This window comes from Drosophila ficusphila, unplaced genomic scaffold (genome assembly GCF_018152265.1).
Source record: "Drosophila ficusphila isolate 14025-0441.05 unplaced genomic scaffold, ASM1815226v1 contig_412, whole genome shotgun sequence".
Classification (NCBI taxonomy): domain Eukaryota; kingdom Metazoa; phylum Arthropoda; class Insecta; order Diptera; family Drosophilidae; genus Drosophila; species Drosophila ficusphila.
Window position 1 is genome coordinate 716868 of NW_025064326.1, and position 21346 is coordinate 738213.

The 21346-nt window shown below is 50.2% G+C and overlaps 9 protein-coding genes across 11 annotated transcripts; 4 read left to right on the forward strand and 5 right to left on the reverse strand.

The window, feature by feature from the left end:
- Positions 1–488: 488 nt before the first annotated feature.
- Positions 489–2416, reverse strand: LOC108091571 (homeobox protein OTX1 B). Of its 3 annotated transcripts, XM_017190848.2 has the most exons (4): positions 1936–2416; positions 1589–1854; positions 760–1513; positions 489–695 (listed from the first exon to the last, which is right to left on the reverse strand). In XM_017190848.2, the coding sequence occupies exons 1-4, from the start codon at positions 1974–1976 to the stop codon at positions 686–688; spliced, it is 1071 nt and encodes a 356-aa protein (XP_017046337.1). In that variant the 5' UTR covers positions 1977–2416; the 3' UTR covers positions 489–685. The 3 variants fall into 3 exon arrangements, with proteins under 3 accessions (XP_017046337.1, XP_017046338.1, XP_017046336.1); XM_017190849.2 differs by having other exon boundaries at positions 489–1513; XM_017190847.2 differs by having other exon boundaries at positions 760–1854.
- Positions 2417–3411: 995 nt separating this feature from the next.
- Positions 3412–4733, forward strand: LOC108091572. Its single transcript, XM_017190850.1, has 3 exons — positions 3412–3518; positions 3630–3968; positions 4027–4733. Exons 1-3 carry the CDS (start codon positions 3510–3512, stop codon positions 4276–4278), a joined length of 600 nt encoding a protein of 199 aa, XP_017046339.1. The 5' UTR covers positions 3412–3509; the 3' UTR covers positions 4279–4733.
- Positions 4296–5497, reverse strand: LOC108091573. Its single transcript, XM_017190851.2, has 3 exons — positions 5311–5497; positions 4915–5225; positions 4296–4861 (listed from the first exon to the last, which is right to left on the reverse strand). Exons 1-3 carry the CDS (start codon positions 5366–5368, stop codon positions 4769–4771), a joined length of 462 nt encoding a protein of 153 aa, XP_017046340.1. The 5' UTR covers positions 5369–5497; the 3' UTR covers positions 4296–4768.
- Positions 5498–5642: 145 nt separating this feature from the next.
- Positions 5643–7016, forward strand: LOC108091515 (inositol polyphosphate multikinase). Its single transcript, XM_017190771.2, is given in 2 exon segments — positions 5643–6400; positions 6403–7016. Coding segments are annotated over 2 exon segments (1071 nt in total). The 5' UTR covers positions 5643–5772; the 3' UTR covers positions 6846–7016.
- A 253-nt stretch (positions 7017–7269) lies between these two features.
- Positions 7270–11854, reverse strand: LOC108091514 (splicing factor 3B subunit 1). Its single transcript, XM_017190770.2, has 3 exons — positions 11757–11854; positions 10900–11591; positions 7270–10649 (listed from the first exon to the last, which is right to left on the reverse strand). The coding sequence occupies exons 1-3, from the start codon at positions 11782–11784 to the stop codon at positions 7350–7352; spliced, it is 4020 nt and encodes a 1339-aa protein (XP_017046259.1). The 5' UTR covers positions 11785–11854; the 3' UTR covers positions 7270–7349.
- A 727-nt stretch (positions 11855–12581) lies between these two features.
- Positions 12582–14398, forward strand: LOC108091532 (protein Notchless). The gene is made up of 4 exons (XM_017190798.2): positions 12582–13658; positions 13724–14074; positions 14136–14262; positions 14323–14398. The coding sequence occupies exons 1-4, from the start codon at positions 12680–12682 to the stop codon at positions 14333–14335; spliced, it is 1470 nt and encodes a 489-aa protein (XP_017046287.1). The 5' UTR covers positions 12582–12679; the 3' UTR covers positions 14336–14398.
- On the reverse strand, positions 14288–16583 carry LOC108091531 (pseudouridine-metabolizing bifunctional protein C1861.05). The gene is given in 2 exon segments (XM_017190797.2): positions 14288–16076; positions 16079–16583. Coding segments are annotated over 2 exon segments (2142 nt in total). The 5' UTR covers positions 16578–16583; the 3' UTR covers positions 14288–14433.
- A 930-nt stretch (positions 16584–17513) lies between these two features.
- LOC108091574 (pollen-specific leucine-rich repeat extensin-like protein 1) lies at positions 17514–20174 on the forward strand. Its single transcript, XM_017190852.2, is given in 3 exon segments — positions 17514–17541; positions 17603–19520; positions 19523–20174. Coding segments are annotated over 2 exon segments (2394 nt in total). The 5' UTR covers positions 17514–17541; positions 17603–17611; the 3' UTR covers positions 20008–20174.
- A 196-nt stretch (positions 20175–20370) lies between these two features.
- Positions 20371–21321, reverse strand: LOC108091413 (translocator protein). The gene is made up of 2 exons (XM_017190604.2): positions 20921–21321; positions 20371–20861 (listed from the first exon to the last, which is right to left on the reverse strand). The coding sequence occupies exons 1-2, from the start codon at positions 21257–21259 to the stop codon at positions 20652–20654; spliced, it is 549 nt and encodes a 182-aa protein (XP_017046093.1). The 5' UTR covers positions 21260–21321; the 3' UTR covers positions 20371–20651.
- Positions 21322–21346: the final 25 nt, after the last annotated feature.

Below are 21346 nucleotides of genomic sequence, written 5' to 3' on the forward strand. Positions count from 1 at the left end.
TAATACCTGTAAACGGAAATTACAGCCATCAAGAGGGAAGGTCAGAGGTCGAATGGCGAATGGCGTTTAGAGGCGCTTTTCAGCAGTTGTTAAAAAGCAAAGTAAATGTTATTGCCGAACAAACATAGCGAAACCCGAAATCCATTCAAATCGCACAATTAGTTTCCTAATCCGAGCCACAAATAAGACGCATTCAGAGGGGGGCAGGCGGGGGGTGGGGCGGGGTACTCCATTGTTAGGCACACACATGCGGAATCCATAAAAGCTAAAACAGAACCTGGCCAGAAAGGTCCGTACTTGTAGTCAAGCCACGTATCGCCCCGGTTTGTAAAGTTTGAATTCCACATTTCACTTTCAGTGTTTTGCACTGGGAAAAGCCAATCCAAAAATATGTATGTATCCGCTTGACAAGTTAAAGAATAAATGTAATCTAAACAAAAATTATTTTTTTCAAGTACCAAAAATATGTAAACTGAAAATAATACATATATTTTTGAAGAAAAAACTTTTAAATTTATTTTATAATTTGTCAAAATGTTTGTTTGCAAGTGTGGCGACCTTGCTCGGTCTTGAACTTAGGCTAAGGCTTATCGACATTGACTAGAAAACAAGAATAGAACTATAACTGGCTTCACACTCGGTTTCCTCCACTCCCCCACTTTTCCACACAGAAGATGGAGCAGTTTCAATTAACGCTAGGATTGGATTAGTGCTACTTAAGGTTCGACTAACCGAAGAATTCACCTAACTCGGACTCACAAAACGTCGCTGGAGATGACACCGACTCCCACCGAGCCGCCCTCGTGGTGGTGATGATGCAGTTGCTCCACGAGATCGGCGATTCCCTCAACGCCAATGCTCAAGGAGGGCAGCGCCTTGTCCAGCACCAAAAGCGAGGGGGGCGTCTTGGGCCCGCCCTCCTCCATGCCGAAGGAGGTCATGCCGATCCCCTCCAGGCAGAGCTCCCCCGAGGAGCCCACCAGCTGGGAGTGGCCCACGTAGGGCTGCATCTGCGACTGCTCCATGCTGAGGATGCAGTCCGCCTTGAAGCTGTCGATCGTGAACTGGTCCACGTCCACGCTGAGGAACTTCATCTCGTCGTAGGCGGAGGAGCCGTCGGTCATGTCCAGGTTCAGGGAGGCCGCAAACTCCAGACCCTGGTGGTGGTGCTGCTGGGGATTCTGCTGCTGCTGCTGCTGGTGGGGATTGGGGTTCTCCTGGAGGCTCGGCTGGCTTTGAAGCTGTTGAGGCGGGTGCTGCGGATGCAGTTGGTTGTCCGGGTCCATCTGCGGTTGTGTCTGCGCTGGCGCTTGAGGTGGATAGGTGGACCACTCCATGGAGAGACCGCTGCCTCCTCTGTCCAGTCCCAGGTGGTCGATGTTGAGGTTCAGAAAAATGTTCGGCGAAAGTCGGGAGGGCGACAGGGCTCCTGTGCCGTAGGAAGCCTTAAGTTCGTTGTCCAGGGAGTTGGAGGACTGCGGTGGGGTATCCGGCAGCAGGGTACCCCCGCCACCTGGAGAGGATTTGGGAAAAGATGCATCGCTGTCATTGTTGAAAGTGCAGGGTGTGAAATGGTTTCGATTCCCACCTAGCGCACTGTCCAGTTGACCCAACACAGCGCTGTCGTCGTAGGTCACATCGAGATCCAGCGCGCCCTCCTTGAACTCCCCGCCGATGCCTCCGATCTTCTCCTGCTTACGCCACTTGGCCCGCCGGTTCTGGAACCACACCTGCACCCGGGCCTCCGTCAGATCGATGCGAACTGCCAGCTCCTCCCGGAAGAACACGTCCGGATAGTGGGTGCGCTGGAAGGCCCTCTCCAGCTCCTGCAGCTGGAGGGTGTTGAATGTGGTTCTGAGCGGGGAAGGTGGTGGAATATCGAATATTAACAAACGGAAAAACTATATCTCGCTTAGGGATTTCGCTGATCCGTACCTGTATCTCCTCTGCTTGCGCTTCATTGTGCCTTTGTCCATGCGAATCCTGAGTGTTTGGAGTGGGTGCAGGGTCTGGAATCGAGTGGTTAGTGAAGCAGTGCCTGCTGTGCTGTGGATGTGGATCTGCCCAATCTCAATGGCTCCCTCGGCGCGGATGGGGTCTTCAAGCGCGTCGTGACATAGTCGCCGAGTGTTTTTCTATTTTTTAACGATTTTCGTCGACACTTTGGGGGCTTCGCACTGCTGCTTCTTCTCGCTTTTCCGCTTCGACGAATTCCACGGCGGAAAAACTGTACAACAACAGCGGATAAAGACTCTCCGGGATGGCACCTGCAGAGCTCAGCACAAATCCGACACCAGGGGAAGCTGCATCTCCTCCGACTCGCGACTTCTTACTCTCGACTGTATCAGTTCGACGGCGGTGGGGTCAGATTTTCCGGCTGTGCATCTCCAACTGTGTGGCACGGCAACGCTCTTGCCTCGACGACGCGAATGCGACTGAGGAGGATTTGGACTTCCACAGCGGACAGTGGCAGTGCGTGCTGCCCGTCGAGGAAGCCGTAGAAGTCGCCGTAGAAGAGCCCACTGTACCTTTCACACTCGCGGGCTCCCTACGAGTATGGGTCTGCACTGTACTCTCAGTGGTTCTGCAAAGGTCTGACCCGGTCTAGCCACTTGGGCAGTCGTTCTAGCCGGACGCTGTCGTTATGCCAGAGGCGCTGCACCTGACCCGAGCTGGCCAAAATGGGAGACGCAGTGAGCTCATAGTTTCGCGGCAGGAGCGGAATTCATCGAGGATGAGTATGGGGAGTAAGTCAAAAACTTAAGCTTAGCTTTTGGGCTTAGTTTTCAAGCATACAATATATATAAGGAGGCCATTTGAGCCAAGTTAGACTCTCAAGATTAATTTTCCATGGATGCTCTTTAGCAAGTGAAACAATTGTTTGACTCCTTTCTTTATTTAAATATTTTGTATATGCAAAATCCCTCAGCAATCGCTAATCCCTAAATGACTTCCTGTTCAGCAAGAAGGAAAAGGGAATTCCGGAAAATAAAAATCCAATCGGAAATGCACACCAAGCCCTCTCACGCAAAAGTATGCTACAGCTGAAATTTTCGGAGCTGCTTCGGAATCCAAAACCCACCCTGACCACCGTCATCGATGGGAGGGGATCAGATTGCCCTTTGCCTGTGTACACATGTCTGGGTCAGTGGGCTTCCTTCGGCCAGTCCGAGCCCCGAAACTCTCCACCTCTGCCGGCACTTGAGGCCTTAAAGCCATTTCCCCCATTGAAAGCCGCAATAAAGTATAAATAGCCGAGGGACTCAACCCCATCAGCCGGCCACTTGAGCCTGGCGAGGCTTGCCATTGTTGCAGTGTCAACTGCCGAACCCATTGTTCCATCCTGTCCAGGTGACGGACCGTAATGGATGCTGCTGCTCTCCACACATCTCTTCCACAAAAGGTAATCCGAGTACGGGCCTTTGTCCTGGCTGAGTATAAAAGCGCGGAGGCTCCTTGGCCAGAGCCGCAGAAGGAGTTCACCGCTGGACAGCTGCAGATCGAGCAGGATGCCGTGGGTAAGTCTCGGCTGTGAGGGATCTGAAGCATTTAAAACCCGAGCGGAAATTGATGGAAAAGCTGGACAACAGAAAATAAGAACCGGATAAGTAACCTTTCTCCTTTCAAAGTTGGCCATTTCCATAACGGCGCTGGCTCTGCTCAGCGTGGCAAGCAAAGGATACGCCAGTGTGTACTCCAGTGATGTAGACTTCGATGAAATGGTGGGAGTAAGAAGCTGCGAGCCACAATGCCTGGACCAGCAGGCGGAGGAGCAGCAGTCGGAAGGCAGCACTTCCAAGATGCTTAGTGCCCTTTTCGGCTTCGGCGCCAGTACGCCGCGCCCCACTGACTCTGCGATGGCGATGCCCCATCAGCTGCCGCCCATGTACTACAACGATTTCTACGAGGATCTGCTGACCACCAAACGCAACGATGTCCACTCTGCCGGCTGCGATTGCAAAGTTACGGTTTGTTGCGCCACCACAAGCTCCAATGGATGTTCATAGCTTTACTTCCATTCATCAGAACGAGCTCCTGGATCTGGGCAGCATGCACTTTCCACGCTTTCTGATGAATGCCGTTTGCGAATCTCGTTCTGGAAGGGATCTGGCCAAGTGCTCCCGTGGATCCAATTGCCGGCCATTGGAATACAAGGTGAAGGTCCTCGCGCAGGGATTTCAGCCTGATCATCCCAACTCCTGGATGAACAAGGATCAACATCAGACCTGGCAGTTTAAAACCGTCACCGTAACTGCAGGCTGCTTCTGCGCAAAGTGATTGAAAAGGATGTGAAGTACTTTTGATGTGTAAGTGTGTAATATTTATATATTAAAGCGCCAAAAAGACGTCAAAGGGGATTTATTGCACAGGACATTCAACTTGAAAGAATAGTCATTTGTATAAAACATGAATAAGGCATATTTCGGTTCTTAATTAGGCACTGACATGGTATATACGGGTAAGACGAGCTGAACAAGTGAAAACCCTGTTTTTTTGTGAACTGTGTAAGTAACACAATTTGAATTTCTCTTAATGCTACGAAACAGACGGCGTATCTAAAATTTGCTTTAAAATGTGTAAAGTCTTCTATAAGAAATCTAAAATTGGTAAAGTATTCGAGAGGAAAGTCTACTCTAAAAGGCGTCAATCAAGTAATTGAAGTCAAGGCACTTGTGATCTTCAGAAATGGACGGTTTATAAACTTAGCTTATGGACGGCTTTTTGAAATATTACAGTAACCGGAATGTGCGTAGGTTAACTTTATTGGCTAAGAGCGTAAAATGAGCCAAGTTCCAAGACTCAGAAGGGTGATCCCCAGGGTCACTCCGACGCCATAACCTCGACTTGATGGAGCAGCACTCTGAAATAGGAGCAGATAAGTTAGTGATCCCATCGAAAGCTGCTTGTACCCACAATCACGAAGTAGTTGCACCGATCTCCCTGGCAGCACTCGTTGCATGCCCAGTCCTCGTACCAGATGTGGGTGCAGTAGAGCTGCATGTATCTCTTTCTCTTGGACTGGCACTGGTCCTTGGTCATGCATCTCTTCGACACGTAATACTGCTTTAGAGCTCCCTCCGAGAAATAAGGCTGGGATCCCCAGCGGATTTCGGTACCACAGGTGTCTTCGAAGGACTCGCAGGTCTTGATGGTGTTCAGGCACTTTTCCGTATTGCCCGTCTGGTTCGAGCACACATAACACTCCAATCCGGCGACAAAGCTTACTGGGAAATTTAAATAACAGCAAAAGTTCGAAACAACATTAATTTAGGTGTGGCACAAAGTCGGGCTTCAAAACTTAAAACTTACCTTGCGAACACAAGTAAACGGCGGCCACAGCCACCAGCGCTATCTGCCAGGGTTTCATCTGTGGTATCGTCAGTAATCCGGGACGGTAGATAGCAGATAATCTTAAGGTAAATAGACGCGTTAAATTGACAAACAAAACCACTCCCAAAACATCAGCAACAAATTAGAAGAACGCGTGCGTTTTACAACACTATTTTAATGGGCCTTTGCAGCACTGAGCTGTACGTAGTGCTGCCACTTGTGGCGCTCAGTAACCTTATGATGCAAGTTATTAAAACCAGCAAAAAGAACATTTTAAAGAACTTTAAGGAAAATTATTACCTCAGGCTGTTAAGAAATAAAACTTCAAGCAAAAAGAGCAAGATTTGTATAGAATCAATGCCCGCTACAGCCAGCTAACCCTGCAAAGACGCTAGTTCTGGCGGGCTGAGAGCCGGCCTGGCATCACTGATTCAGCACTTAATGCGCGCAACTTTTTCTGCGCGAGACTTCCAAGGCATTCTGATCGCCGCCGCCGCTGGTGCTGCTCCTGGACAAGAGACTACACCGCAACGCACAGGACTTATGGCCAAGAGCGAGCAGGATGTGGAGCAAGAGTTGCCACCCCCCAGAAGCCAGCCGGCGCTGCCCGAGGGATTCCGCCAACTGAAGACACAGGTGGCTGGCCACACATTTGAGGAAACCAACGCGGAGGCAGTGGGTCTCCTGCAAGACCCCACGGCGGGATGCGTGCTAAAACCCCTGGGAAAGCCGGAGTGCGGAGAGCGGGAGCTGCGCTTTTATGAATCACTCGCAGCGGCAGGTGCTTCAGGTGATAATGACCTTGCCCTGCTCCGCGGTCACGTCCCCCGATTTTACGGCCCCTTAAAACTGGTTGTGAATCAGCGTGAACGCACATTCCTCCGCCTGGAAGACTTAACGCGGGGGATGCGGCAGCCGTGCGTCATGGACGTGAAGATGGGTAAACGAACCTGGGACCCAAAGTCTTCGCCCAACAAGCGGAAGCTGGAGGAGGCAAAGTACGTAATGTGCAAGCAGAAGCTAGGCCTCTGCTTGCCGGGATTCCAAGTGTATCTTCCGGAGGACGAGCACTCAAAAAAACTACAACCCTGCGATACGGCAAGGACTACGGAAAGAGCTTGAATGTGGAGGGATTCAAGCAGACCATGGCCTTGTTTTTCAATGCTAGCACAAGTGATTCCAAGACCAGGCGAGCGGGAACTGAGCTGTTGCTTAACGAGGTTCTCCGTCAGCTGCGGGAGATCCTATCCTGGTTCCAGAGCCAGCGCCTGTTGCATTTCTATGCCAGCTCTTTGCTCATCTGCTACGATTACTCGAGATTGGATAATCGCCCGAACAGCCAACCGCTGCTCAATGGACACCACCTTAACGATGATGCCCCTTCCGATTGGGTTCGGGTCAGAATGATTGACTTTGCTCACGTTTACCCAGCGGAACAGGCCTTGCCTGATGAGAACTACATGTTCGGCCTGAACAGTCTCATAGAAGTTGTCCACTCAATACTCCACCGATGATAAAACGGGACCAATACCACTCAAAAATATAGTAGATGAAGATGTTCCATACTCATTGCAATGAGATACTTTTGTATTATCGCCTAAGCCAAAAGATTAGTCCACAGTAGCTGCCCACCTGTTGTTGGAAGCTACTTTAAACGTAGAATAAAACCCGGTTTTTACAAGTTGCGTATTCATTTTTGTGCGTCGTGGATTAAAGGCAATTATTACTCATCTCTATATTCCTAGGGTGTTCTATTGAGTACAGAATGTAAACATGGGTGATTCGTCTTTGCATTATCTGTTCAAGTACTTCGTAAGAAGAGTAAATAATAACTTTAAACAATCAACTATCTAATCTAGTTACAGATAATTATTTACACGCGTTTTAAAGCATAACGAGAAATACGTCTGGTATGATCTAAAACATAATTTAAAAATATTTATTTAAATGAAAACCATTGTTTGGTATTGTTTTATTTATATATTTATATCTTAGAGAATCCTATTAGCTGTTAAAACTTAGAGTGTGTAGTCCAGTTCGTATCGTTCGTACTGATTTTTCGGATCGTTGGTAATCCGCGGGTAGCCGGCAATCAGTGCATCCTGACCTCCAATGTACAGCGAGTTGTAGATCTTCCAGTAGACATCCCGTACCTTGCGAGCTGGGTGGAAAAGTCCCTGGAGCGTGTACTGCAGGATCTTAATGGGCCCAAGAGACACCCTCAATCCATCTACAGAGTCCATAAAGGCTTGCACAAGATGAGGGGAGGTCTCAAAGATGTTGGGCCACACGTAATTGAGTAGATGCGTCAAAGCATCCTCGCAGCCAAACCCGTAAACGCCTAAGGACATGTGCTTGATGGCGGAGCAGGCGGTTTGTCTGTGGACCAGATCCCGGTCCATAAGAGCATCTTCCAGGAGTGGGCAGACAGCATATATGTAGTCCTTGCCCATTTCTCCGATGTATTCGAAAAGGAAGGAAAGCGACTTCAGAACTCCATTCTGCACGTTCAGCTCGGGAACTCGGTACTCGTTCATCAAAGCGGGGAGCACGGTGAAAGGACGACATGACTCGGCAACGATGGCAATGGCCACCGTGGTGCACACGCGGTTCTGACGCTCCTGCACCTTAAGATTATTCAGCAGAGTGGCCAGCACGTCATGGGGACCGATGGCTTTGGCTATATACCCAAAGGTGTTAACAGTGGCTCTCCGGATAGCCTTCTTGTGGGCCTTAAGCAGCTCCAGAAGCTCAAAGCAGATGCGCATCCACTCGCGAGCAGACACATACTCTGGTCCCCGATCTGCGATGCGACCCACCAGGTCAATGCAGTTCTCTTGCACTTTCTCGTGTCGATTCTTCAGGATGGGTGTGAGACGGGGAAGTAAGTCCTTTATGGGCGGCGTCATCTTGGTCATGCCAATTACGTTCACGATGGCCTTCAGGGCGCCCAGAATACTACCTAACACCTCCGGGTACTCCTCACCCAAGTATTCGTATAGCACAACGCCCAGATGTCCCATGAGCTTCTCCTCCTGGCAGGTTTTCATCACCACCGCTATCCTGGAGATCAGATCCGCAGCCTGTTGACGGACTTTCGCGGATTTGTTGTTCAGTCGCCAGAGAATCGTTCCGCAAATTTGTGGCAAGTAGGGCTTAACTCGCTTGCCCAGTTGGTTCACGATGGTACCGAAGCCGTTCAGCATGACCACGTCCTCAGTGGTCTGCTCCTGGAATGCATACAAAATACCATCGATAAGCTGCTCCTCCAAGCGGGAATCGATGTCGGCTGCTCCCAGATTGCCCATGATCTTCTCCACCGTCTCCATCACCATTTTCCTGTACTGTTCATTTTCATCCTTTAGGTCGTCAACCACACGATTGATGATCTCAGAGGCGCCCACCTTGTTGGCGATCTCCACTGTGGTGTCGACCAGCTGGCGGTAGTTGCGTCTGTCCAGAGCCATTCGGTGATTCCAGAAGAACTTAAAGAAGTGCGGAAGGATCTCCTCTTTGATGTACTGCGGTTCCACACCATCCGTGGCGCAACATTGCTTCACCACCTTCAGGACGATCTTCTTCATTTCTTCGTCCGGGGACTGGAACTCACGAATGAGAATTAACATTACCTCACGGGTGTAGTAGTTGGCGTACTCGGCATCCATCAGGGGAATCAAGTAGCCAATAGCCTTCAAAAAGGCGGCCAGACCTTTGCCTCGATGGGTGCGAATACCCTTCCAAAGGGGCTTAAGAACGGAATCGAAGGACTCAATTCCGTATGGAGTGGCTGCTTCTGCCAGGGCGGCAATAGCCAAAGCTGTAATTGTGCGCACCTTTTGCTGCTCGTCCACCAATCCGTGCTCGATGATCTCCACCAGCGCTTTGAGATGTGGCAATATAGCACAACCCATTAGGATAGCTATCTGCTGTACAATCTTTATGCCTGTGTGTCGCGCCTGCCAGGATTTCTTTGACTTGCACACGGCCTTTAAAAAGGGCAGTAGTGATGGAATACCCAAGGCCGAAGCCACCACGGCAAAGGCTCTTGCCGTGGTGTTTCGCACGTACTCATCGATGTTGTCAATATCCGGTCGCATGGTGGAGATCATTGTGGCTAAGCCAGCAGCCTTGGCCAGATTTGAAATGATTTCTCTGCCTTCTATGCGGGCATAGTGATCTTCGTCAATCAGGAGTGGTTCTATGACCACCAAGATCTTGTGCACATAGGGTCGCACCAAATCGTCTAGTTTATACAGAACGCGATCGATAACCTTTACCAACAAATGTCGCTCCTGATCCTCTAAAGTGGGCGACATAAGCAAGGGAAGAATTTGGTTGAACAAAGGACCTGCTCCGAATTCTCGGGCCTTATCCGTAATCTGCCTTAAGGCCGACTTTCTCATAGGCGGCGAGCCGTTCTTAATGGTCAGCAGAAGCTTCATAATCTTGCGCTCCTTCAGTTCCTCGGGCGACAAAGCATCCTCATTGACGTCGACCAGCAGTTTGTCGAAATATTGCGCGTCCTCGGGTTTCATGAACGGCAGATTCTGTCCTTTTGGTTGGTTATCCATGAACTTAGCATTTTTGTCCTCTACTTGGATGAAGAAACCGGCTGGAGTTCCCGCAATTGGTGTTGGTGTGGCCATTAGCTTTCTGCCCGGAGTGCGAAGTGGGACGTATCCTGCTGGTGGTGGTAGGATTTTGTAGCCAGGGGGAAAGATTTGGTCCAACTCGTCGTCGGTGTAGGGCCTATTCCTCTCGTCGATCTCCTTTTCCCATCGATAGGCCTGCAGTTGCTCAGGAGTCATGGCGGCCAGAGCTCCTGCTGACGGCGTGGCCATGGCCATTGCCTTGACTCCGATAGGAGTGCTTCCTCCTGGCGTCAGCATTGGCGTAGCATGACCCGGAGTGGCATGTGGCGTCATGCTGGGAGTCATATTAGGGGTCATGGCATTCGCATTTGTGGGCGTAATAGCGGGCGTTGCATTCGAGGGGGTTTCGTCCCAGCGGGAGCGTCGTTTGGAGGCTCCAGGTGTCGACTCGATCGATATGCTCTCTCCGGCGCCGCTACCTGTGCGATCTGGCTTCGGGGTCTCCGCCCAGCCGCTGTGTCCGGGAGTCTCGCGCTCTGTCTTTGGTGTCTCATCCCAGCGGTTCCTCCGGGCGGACTTTTCGTGTCCGGGTGTCTCGTGACCAGGAGTCATGGCGTGAGCCGGTGTGGCGTCCCAGATCCGGGTTCCCAGTCCTGGAGTGGCTCCTGGTGTCTCGCTACCTTTGTGTCCTGGAGTCTCATCCCAACGATGGTCACCGGGAGTTTTCTGCAAAAGTCAATTGGAATGAAAATAAAATAGATTTTAAAAAAATGTTATAACGAGAAGGTATTAATCAATAAATTAATGGAATTATTAAAAGTCCTAAAAATGTTCTAATCAATTTAATAAAAGATTAAAGATAGCTGAAGTGTCAAATACAGAAAATAAATTTGTTATCATTTTCAATTTATTGAATTTAAATTAATATTTTTTAATTATTAATTATGCCCATTAATTATTGGCCTTCAATACTCACATCCTCCCAAGTGGGCGTAGCGGCACTACTTGGTGTCGCCACTTTGGCCGGGATAAAACTGTCGCTGACCGTCTGATCCCATCTCCCACGCTTCCTGCCGCCGTCCTTAGGAGCAGCTGATTCCCCGTTTGTTGACGACGACGAGGTAGCGGTCTTTACCAAAGTTCCTTCCTTTGTTTTCTCCAGAATCCTTCGACGTAGCTCGGTTTCCTCGCCCTTCAGCATCTGCTCCCGCATGATGTCCGTGTAGGTGCGCGAGCCCACATCTGGGGTCTTGCCGCCGTCGGCAAAAGGATCCGCTCGTTCTGGGGAGATTATGATGCGGCGCCGTTTCTGCCGGTACTCGTCCTCACGATCTGCAATCGTAGGACGCCTGCGATCTGCCATGGGGTCCACATCCTCTTTGCCTTGGGTCACGTCCTTCAAAACGGAGGTGGGCGCCGTATATGTGGTGCGTTTCTGGGGCACCGGAAAGCCGTCGTCCTCGTCCTCATCCGCCTCCTCGGCGTCGTTGGCCGCAATGGAGGTGTTGTACCCCTCGTAGCGACCTTTTCCCTTCGCAGCTTCATCGTCGTACAAGTCGGTGTCAAAGAACCCTCCGCTGTCCAGCAAACCGACTCCCGCAGCCGCTGCGGTGGTCTTCGCCAGCTCTGTTTTCTTTTCCTGGATCACGCTGATCTGCGCCTCAATGTCTGTGGGCGAAAATCGGTAAAGTTAATAGATTATCATTCGGGACCACCAGCCAGGAAAACCGGTAGCTCCAAACTAGAGTGTGCAGATGTTTCCAATGGTTTAAATTGTTGTTCCGATGTTCCTGAGTGTGGTGGACGTTTATCGCAGTCGATTATTTCACTTACCTTCATGTGTTCGTGGAATATTTTCCATTTTTATGAAATTTTACCAAGACGCGTACATGAAAAATCTTTGGACGTTAGAGATGGACCTTAAGCGATATCTTAAGAGTAGGGGCACCAGAAGCTGTTATCGAAATGGTTTTATATAGCTAGATTTTTTGTGTGATATATAATAAAAATTAACAAATCCCAAGATTCGACCAAATTAAATTTAGCCGATTGCGATTGGGTCACAAAAACCTCACCCACAAATATTAAATCGACACTAATACCTTACGAAACTGTCTGACGTGTCAATCCTATTCCAATCACATCCTTACCTTATGTACCGCAATAGCGAGAATATAAAAATAATAATTGAATTCCTAAAAATAACCAAATGGTATAACAACACATAATACCTTAATATAAATAAACAAATAAATTCTAAAAGTGTAATTGCAAATTGTTTATTATTGTAAATATCACATAACATAAGTTCAGACAGTCGATGGCCTCAGCAGCTCGTATTGCAACTCTCTTAAGTTAGCCTTAGTTTTGTAAGCTATTTTAACTGCAATAAAATAATATAAAAAATTATATATATATATGTATTTATATATAAAATTACTAAATTGCTCACAAACTATTCTGTTCTGCATATTTAGGATTGCCAATAACAGTTCCCATCCGAGTTCAAGCGTTTTCTAAATCGCGGTAGGTTATTTTGGTAAATTAAAAAAATAAATTTTCGGCAACGGAGAAAAAACACATCATTTGCATATTTTAATTTTTTTAAGCTGATTTTACCGTTCATCGCACTTGTAAACATTTGCCATTATTTTCTATCGAGGCAAAATCTCGATTTATGGCTAGCCGTGTCGTCTCTAGGCACGTGTTTATGTTTTTTGTTTTTCTTACATCTTCAACACCACGCTGCTGCCGAAATGTTAGCCAAAAAACAAAAAATGCAAGAGGAAACAGACTCCGAGCCGCTTGTCGCGCCCCACACGATACAGGCGCGTCTCATATCGGACACGGGCGAGGAGGCGGGGCCGCCCATCGACCTGCCAGCAGGAATAACAACTCAGCAACTTGGTCTGATCTGCAATGCTCTGTTGAAGAACGAGGAGACAACTCCGTACCTGTTCTTCGTTGGCGAGGATGAGATTAAGAAAAGCCTGGAGGAAACCCTGGATTTGGCGTCGGTGGACACAGAGAACGTAATCGACATCGTGTACCAGCCACAGGCTGTCTTCAAAGTGCGTCCGGTAACAAGATGCACTAGTTCCATGCCCGGTCACGCAGAGGCTGTGGTTTCGCTAAATTTCAGTCCGGACGGAGCTCATCTCGCCAGTGGAAGTGGTGACACCACGGTGAGGCTGTGGGATCTGAACACAGAAACGCCTCACTTCACCTGCACGGGCCACAAGCAGTGGGTTTTGTGTGTGGCTTGGGCTCCGGATGGTAAGCGCTTGGCCAGCGGTTGCAAGGCAGGCTCCATAATCATCTGGGATCCGGAGACGGGGCAGCAGAAGGGTCGTCCCCTTAGCGGGCACAAAAAGCACATTAATTGCCTCGCTTGGGAACCGTACCATCGCGATCCCGAATGCAGGAAGCTTGCTTCCGCCAGTGGAGACGGCGACTGCAGGATCTGGGACGTTAAACTGGGTCAGTGCTTAATGAACATTGCTGGACACACAAACGCGGTGACAGCCGTGCGCTGGGGAGGATCTGGTCTTATTTACACCTCATCCAAGGACCGCACAGTTAAGATGTGGCGAGCTGCCGATGGCATCTTGTGTCGCACGTTCTCTGGCCATGCCCACTGGGTGAACAACATCGCGCTTAGCACAGACTACGTGCTACGCACGGGTCCGTTCAATCCGGTCAAGGATCGTTCCAAGAGTCATCTTAGTCTGAGCAGTAAGAATTGATTTTCCACTTTGCTGCGGATCGTAAAACCCTCCTAAACCCAATTTTTTATACAGCTGAGGAACTCAAGGAGTCTGCCCTGAAGCGCTATCAGGCCGTCTGCCCTGACGAGGTGGAGTCCCTGGTCTCCTGCTCAGATGACAACACACTCTATCTGTGGCGCAACAACCAAAACAAATGCGTGGAGCGCATGACCGGGCACCAGAACGTGGTCAACGATGTGAAATATTCCCCGGATGTGAAGCTGATAGCGTCAGCTTCCTTTGATAAATCGGTGCGTCTGTGGCGAGCACACGACGGCCAGTACATGGCAACCTTCCGGGGTCATGTGCAGGCGGTTTACACGCTGGCCTGGTCGGCGGACTCCCGCCTGATCGTTTCCGGCAGCAAGGATTCAACCCTCAAGGGTAAACACAGAGTTTTGCGTTTTCTTGCAAGGATAACAAATGTGCCCTTTTTTGTTTTTAGTTTGGAGTGTTCAAACCAAGAAGCTGGCGCAGGAGCTGCCAGGGCACGCAGACGAAGTCTTTGGAGTGGACTGGGCGCCTGACGGCTCTCGAGTTGCTTCTGGCGGAAAGGACAAAGTCATAAAGCTGTAAGTTGGAGAAAAAGAGAACTTCTTAAACAATTTTAATTGATTTATTTTATCTTCCAGATGGGCCTACTAAACACTTTCTTTGTATTTACATATTAGGAAAACATTTAGGAATAAAGAAAAGGTCCAGAGTAAATGCCTTCGTTATTTGCTTGGTCACACAATTATCAACTAAATGCTTTGCTGTTGGAGGATCTTCACTGCCTGCTTGTAACGAACTTCGAAGGATTCAGAACCCGAAAAGTAGGAGGCGGGCACAGCGGACTCGGATTGCAGAGCCTTCTCCGCGGCCACAAAACCGGCCGCCACACACTCATCCAGGTTGCGTCCCCGCAGCAGGGCAGTGATGAACCCCGCACATAAGCTATCGCCCGCCCCCGAAACATTAACTATGTTGTGAACTATGGGCGCGGCATAGAACCGCGTTCTGTGAGGCGTCGTTGTCTTGTTCACGTCCAGGAGCAGCCTGGCGTCGTTTTCCGCATCCCCTCGGTAGCTTAGGAGTACCCCGTGATCACCAAGCGTGGCTATGATGCAGTTGAAGTGGCAGTCGATATTTCTGATCATGGACTTCGCCTGTTGCAGAAGTTCCGCTTGGGGCAGCTTGGTGTCCGGACTCCATTTGACAGGTTCCCCGGTGATAGCCTCCGTAATGGTCTTCAGCTCTTGGAGATTCGGTTTTATCAGCCTAATATTCTTTGTCAGCTCCGGGAGCAACTTAAATGGCTTCCCGGCTATGAACATGTCCGTAGGTTCGAAGAAGACAGGAATCTTATTTATCTGCGCTTGCTGCAGAATGCTTGCCATCGCCTGCTCCGAAATGTTGCTGTCCATAACGATGAGCGGGGCTTCCCGGAAGAGCTGATGGTGGGCCTGAAGGGTTTCGGGTGTGATGCTCTGGTGGATTTCCATGTTGCCCAGGATCAGTTTACAGTCACCAAACTTATCGAAGATTACAGAGCAAAGTGAGGTGTTATGGCTGTCCGCCAGGAACAGACCTCGGTGCAGAGCCTTCGGCATCATCTGGAGCAGCGCCTGCCCCATCTGGTCATTGCCCACCGCGGATATCAGGTTCACATCCCCAAACAACTTGTAAATGCCTTCGGCGATATTGCGACCGACTCCACCAGCTGCTTGCTTGGCCACTGCAGAGTATGTGGCTCCATCGAGCTTCATGTCCCGACTCTCGTCGTCTACTTTAAAGGAGAGGTCCAGGATGGATGCTCCAACCACCAGGGGTTTCCTATCCAAAGTTTTTTGTCCTGGGCTCTCAACACTCGTAGAGACCTCGCAGAGCGAAGCGGCAATTTGCGCCGCCACTTTGGCATTGTTTTTGATTAGAGCTATGTTGGACTGAAGGCTCCTTCCTTCGGTGATATTGGCTATTGAAGCGAGCAGGAACGGAGTCACATCCTTGCCGGAAATTCCTTCCTCCTTGGCTTGGGCAGTTGCCGCGATGATTGCCTTTTCAATTTTCGATTTATCCGCAGCAAACTCTTTCGGAATGGGAACCCCAATAACAAGCCCAGACTCCATTTTAAGCTCATGCCAGGATCGCAGAAGTTCCGCCGCCTCTTGTGCATTCTTCAAGTTATAGGAAACCTTGCACCCGCTATCACACGTATAGAAGTCAGGAAAGACGCCACCGGGGCTGTCAAAGGTGGCCACGCACACGCCCTGGGTCTCCAAGTACTCCAGCGTACGGGGAATGTCTAGGATGGACTTAACGCCGCTACAAACGACGGCCACCGGAGTGCGCCCCAGCTCGGTGAGATCGGCGGATACGTCAAGCGACTCGTGGCCATCGCGGTGGACCCCCCAATTCCCCCGGTGGCGAACACCCGGATGCCGACTTGGTGGGCGATAAGCATGGTGGCAGCCACAGTGGTTCCGCCGCTCTGTTTTCTGGATACCACGAACGGCAGATCTCTCCGGGAGCATTTGATCACCTGCTCCCTGGGCTTCTTCGCCAGCGTAGTGAGTTCCTCACGTGTCAGACCCACCTTTATGCGCCCGTCCAGGATCCCAATGGTGGCTGGAACAGCCCCGTGCAAGCGCACCTGCTCTTCAACCGCGAGCGCCGTGAGCACGTTTTCCGGCATCGGCATCCCGTGCGTAATTATTGTGGATTCCAGGGCCACCACCGGCTTCTGAAGCTGAAGAGCCTGCCGGATATCCGGGTGGAGCACAATGTGGTCATGCTGACGGTGTAGGGTTCGACGCACCAGTCGCACGGCGGGAAACGGAAACAGGAAACATCTCCTGAGCAACATCGGAATCGAATCAAAACAAATCAAAACAAGACGCCTGCTCATCTACAGGTGCTGCGTAAAGTGTGACCGTATCAAGGTAACAGGCTTTTAACTTGGAAAAGTTTAAATTTCTGTTACAGAAATTTTTAAAATTTAATAACGGTTTCTGTAATTGTACTTTCTTAGTTTTTTATTATTAAATAAGTTGTATGTTGCCTTTTTGGTCTGCAACTCTTCTTTTTATATGTTATTTTAAGATATGTAAGGTATATCATTTTTAGTTTTGCATTTTGATTGATGTTTTAATAAAAAATAAACATTAAGTGTAGGAATTGCTGTAGCCGCAGAAAGTTATCAAAAGAAAATTCCTCGGCCGCTGATCTCCCATTTACTTTAATTAATTTGTTTTCCCATTCTATATCAAATTTCAATGTACAAAACCAATATTTTGTTACAGTTGTTAATTCAAGTGAATTATATTATTCAGTGGCAACATTGAAGAGTTAATTAAACTGAGGAAAAACTTGCATACTTCCTACTCTCTCTTTCGCGTTAAGCATCCCACATTGCAAAGGGATTCTGCGAGCGAAACTGCAAGTGAGAAAAGTTCGCGTCTATTTTCGGGACTCGTCCTATGTTAGCCCCTCCATCAGACCCATCCCCGTTCCCAGTGGATCCCGAGAGGCGGCTGCGGTTCAACAGCCGCTTGGGCAGCCTCACGCCGAGAATTCGCACAAACTAAACTACGGGAAGGCGAACCGAAAGCATCGGCCATCGGCTGGTGGAGGAAATGTGGAGCTATTTTTAAGCACTGGGCGACATTTTTCTTGTTTTCTCCCCGATTCGCTTGCTAAAAGCACTGAAAAATGTGCAAAAAAAGAGCAGGCCGCACGATATTAATAAAAGCAGCGCTGCCGCTGCGTTGGATTCGGGTGGTTCCACTGGTGGATCGTGGGCCCGTCCGCTGCATTCGTCATTTCGCCCGTGGAGTTGCACATCGTGTGTCTTCAGCCGGCCAGTGAGTGAGGTGAGTTCCCAGCCACTTTATGTAATATACACCTTTCGCTGACAGCCTTTCTTCCGGTCAGATTTACGGCATGAACGTGGAGAAGCTGAAGCGCCTGCAGGCGCAGGTTCGGATCGGCGGAAAGGGCACGCCCCGCCGGAAGAAGAAGGTGATGCACCAGACGGCGGCCACCGACGACAAGAAGCTGCAGAGCTCCCTCAAGAAGCTCTCGGTGAGCACGATCCCGGGCATCGAGGAGGTGAACATAATCAAGGACGACCTGACCGTGATCCACTTCAACAACCCCAAGGCGCAGGCCTCGCTCTCGGCGAACACCTTCGCGGTCACCGGGCACGGCGAGACCAGGAAGGTGGTCGAGATGCTGCCGGACATCCTGCCCCAGCTGGGCCAGGAAACGGTCGTCCAGCTGCGCATGTACGCCAACGCCATGAACAACCAGAAGGGAGCTCCCTCCAGTGGAGAAGGGCCCGTTCCCGCCGAGGAGGACGACGATGTACCATTGCTAGTCGGAGACTTTGATGAGGTGGCCAAGGTGGAGGCCACCAAGCAGACGGAGCAGGCAGCAAAGGAGAACGTGGAGAGTAAACCAAAGGATAAGCAAACGCAACAGCAGCCCAAGAAGGAGCCAAAGCAGCAGCAGAATGAGAAGCCCAAGCAGGACAACAAGAAGGGTCAGGGTAAAGATGGTAAGAAGAACGATCAGCAGGCCAACAAGGACAAGCAGAACAAAAACAAGGATCAGGCACAGAAAGGCCAACAAGCTCCTCAGGCCAAACAGGAAAAGACAAAGGCTGCAGAAACTTCCAAGCAGGATATTTCGAAAGCGCCGGCAGAACAGAAGAAGGAACAATCCAAGCCTGCTGACCAGAAGATTGAAGCCAAGCCTGCAGAACAAAAGGTGGAGCAACCCAAACCTACTGAAACCCAACAAAAAATAGAAAGCAAACCCGCTGAGCAGAAAGTAGAGCCACCTAAGCAGACTGAAAAACCGGTGGAAAAACCAAAGGATCAGCCTAAGGTAAATGAGCCGAAAGTTGAACAGCCAAAAGCAACAGGACAACAAACAGATCTGAAAATCCAACCTAAACCCACAGAGCAGAAGGTGGAGCCACTTAAGCAGGCAGAACAAAAGGTTGATTTGAAACCCGAACCACCAAAGCCAACTCCGGCAGAACCTCCAGCGAAGGCGTCGACTCCTCCTGCTGTCCAAACTCTAGCCCAGATCGTGGCCTCTGAGCCGCCCAAGCAGGCAGCTCCTCCAGAGAAACCCGCTGCGGAGGCAGCACCCGCTCCTAAGATCGAGGAGCAGAAGAAAGAATCGCCTCCTCCAGCCAAGGTGGAGCCAACCATTGCACCCGTAGCCACTGCTGAACCACCCAAAAGTGCTCCCAAACAGGATTCACCTCCAAAGAGCGCTCCCAAACAGGAATCGCCTCCGAAAAGTGCTCCCAAACAGGAATCGCCTCCAAAAAATGCTCCCAAACAGGACTCGCCTCCCAAGAGTACTCCCAAGCAGGCCTCTCCTCCCAAGAGCACTCTGGATAAGCCCAAGGAGGAAACTTTGCCTCAGACTGCAGCCGAACCTGTCAAACAGGTCAGGCCACCAGCAGAAACTCCGAAAGTTGCACCCGAGACTAATAAAGCTCCATCTCCGGAAGTCGCCAAAACTACTGCTCCCGAAGTTGCCACAGCACAGGTTCCACCCAAACCCCAAGAACAAGCTACAGTTGCTCCCGAGAAGCCAGCCGAGCCGCCAAAGCCAGCAGGAGAGGATAAGGGGTCCCCCAAGAAGGAGACGCCTCCTCCCACCAAACCAGAAACGCCTCCAGCTTCCGCTCCGGCTCCTGTGGCTCCGGCCACCGCCACTCCGGCTGAAGCGCCTTCCCCATTGGCCCCCTCCACTCCTCCGTCGACTCCCACATCCGTGCCCCCATCTGCCGCGGCCGTAACCCCGCCCTCCCCCGCCGTAGGGACTCCCCCTCGCCCGCTGCAGTTACTCCGCCCCAGAAGCAGGCTCCCCAGGGGAATGCCAAGAAGCAGGAGGCGGGACAGAAGCCCAAGCAGCAGCAGCCGGCCAACAAGTCGCAGCAGGCGCAGAAGCAACCACCAGGAGGACCTGGTGGGCCCGGGGGAAACAAGCCCCAGCAGCAGAAGCAAGCCAATCCTAATCAGAGTGCCGGTGCCAAGCCAGCAGTGGGTCCAAAGCCCGCCCAGGCTGCAGGGAAACCCGCTTCTCCGAAAGCACCAGCTCAGCCAGGTCAACCAAATCAACAGCAGCAGGGAAAAGCGGCCCCCAAGACATCTCCTTCCAAGCAAACAGGACCTCCTGGTGGGCAGCAGAAGCCGGCGGGGAACTCCCCGAAGGCCACGCCCTCGCCAAAGGCGGCCGGATCCCCGAAAGCCAACTCGCCAAAGGCCGGAACCCCTCCGAATCCCCCGCCTTCCGCTCCCGCAGGCCCTAATTGATCTTCCGTCTAACCCTTCCTTAATCGGCTCCCCTGCATTTCGAACTTGCCGCGCATTTTCACAGATTTTTCGCTTTTTCGACTTTCTCTTTGCATCCAACTCACTAACAGATTTTTGATAACTTGTGACCATTAGATTTTTGAATAAAATTATAATTTACAAAAAAATCACGCTACGAGGGGTTCCAGAAAAGTGACCAAAACCTAGACAATATTTATCAGATTTCAAAGTAGCACACCTCTTAATGTTTTTGGTGTTATCCTAAAATGAACAACATTCAAGATTTTGCAAATTTGAAATCCTATTTTTGTCAGATTTTGTTAATAAGTTGCAGAAAAAAAAATTGAACTAGTGTAGACCCCATAAACTTTCATACATTTATTAGATTCAAAAATGACAAAACTCTTAAATTCTAAAGTTATATAGTAATACAGGAAACCTTTAAGGCTTTGATCAATTTGCATAATTATTATCAATGAATCTTTTGGGGATTTCTATTCTTCGATCGGTTGTGACTTAATTTGAATTTGCCGCTCACTTTGGAAAATGACTTATCGATATCTTATCCATCTAGTCCAGCCCTGGTAAAATTTACATTTTTCATGAAGGAATTACAAGCTTCTTTGAATATGTCGTTTCCTAGCCTAATTGGCCTTGGGGTGACTGCCGGAAGCCTTCTCCTCTTTCTGCTCCTCCTCCGGGTTCAACTTCCAGATGGAGTAGTTCAGGGCGGTGGCGAATCCCAGCCAGGCTAGGTAGGGTACAAAGAGCAATCCGGCGACCTTATTGACACGGTAGAAGAGCACTCCACAAGCTCCGGCGGTGGCCGTCAATGCGACTATGTCAATGAGCCCCTGGCGGATCAAGTGGATTAGGTATATCGCCTAGTAATGGTGACATCACCTATACTCACGCCCTTGATGTTGTGCTGCCCGAAGAAGATGGGCGTCCAGGCCCAGTTGAGAGCCAGTTGTGTTCCGTAGGCGATGAGGGGCAGGCGGGCCTCCTCCCCGGAGAATCCACCGCCATCCCGCCACACCAGGTAGGATCCGTAGCCCATTCCGGCGTACAGGGAGACCCACATCGGGGCAAACACCCAGTTGGGCGGCTTGAAGGAGGGGAACTTCAGGTTGGCGTACCAGTTTTGCAGGTGCTTCCGGGTCAGCCGGCCATTGTAGATCCCACCCAGATTGGGCAGGATCACGGCACCGGCGATACGGAGAATGTTTCCAGCACACGGACGATCAGCCATTTTCGGAGTTCGCACTGCAAATGAGTCGCAGTATCGGAGAACGTTCCGTTTTCTCTGATTTGTTTGCCGCTGATTTCATTTAATTGC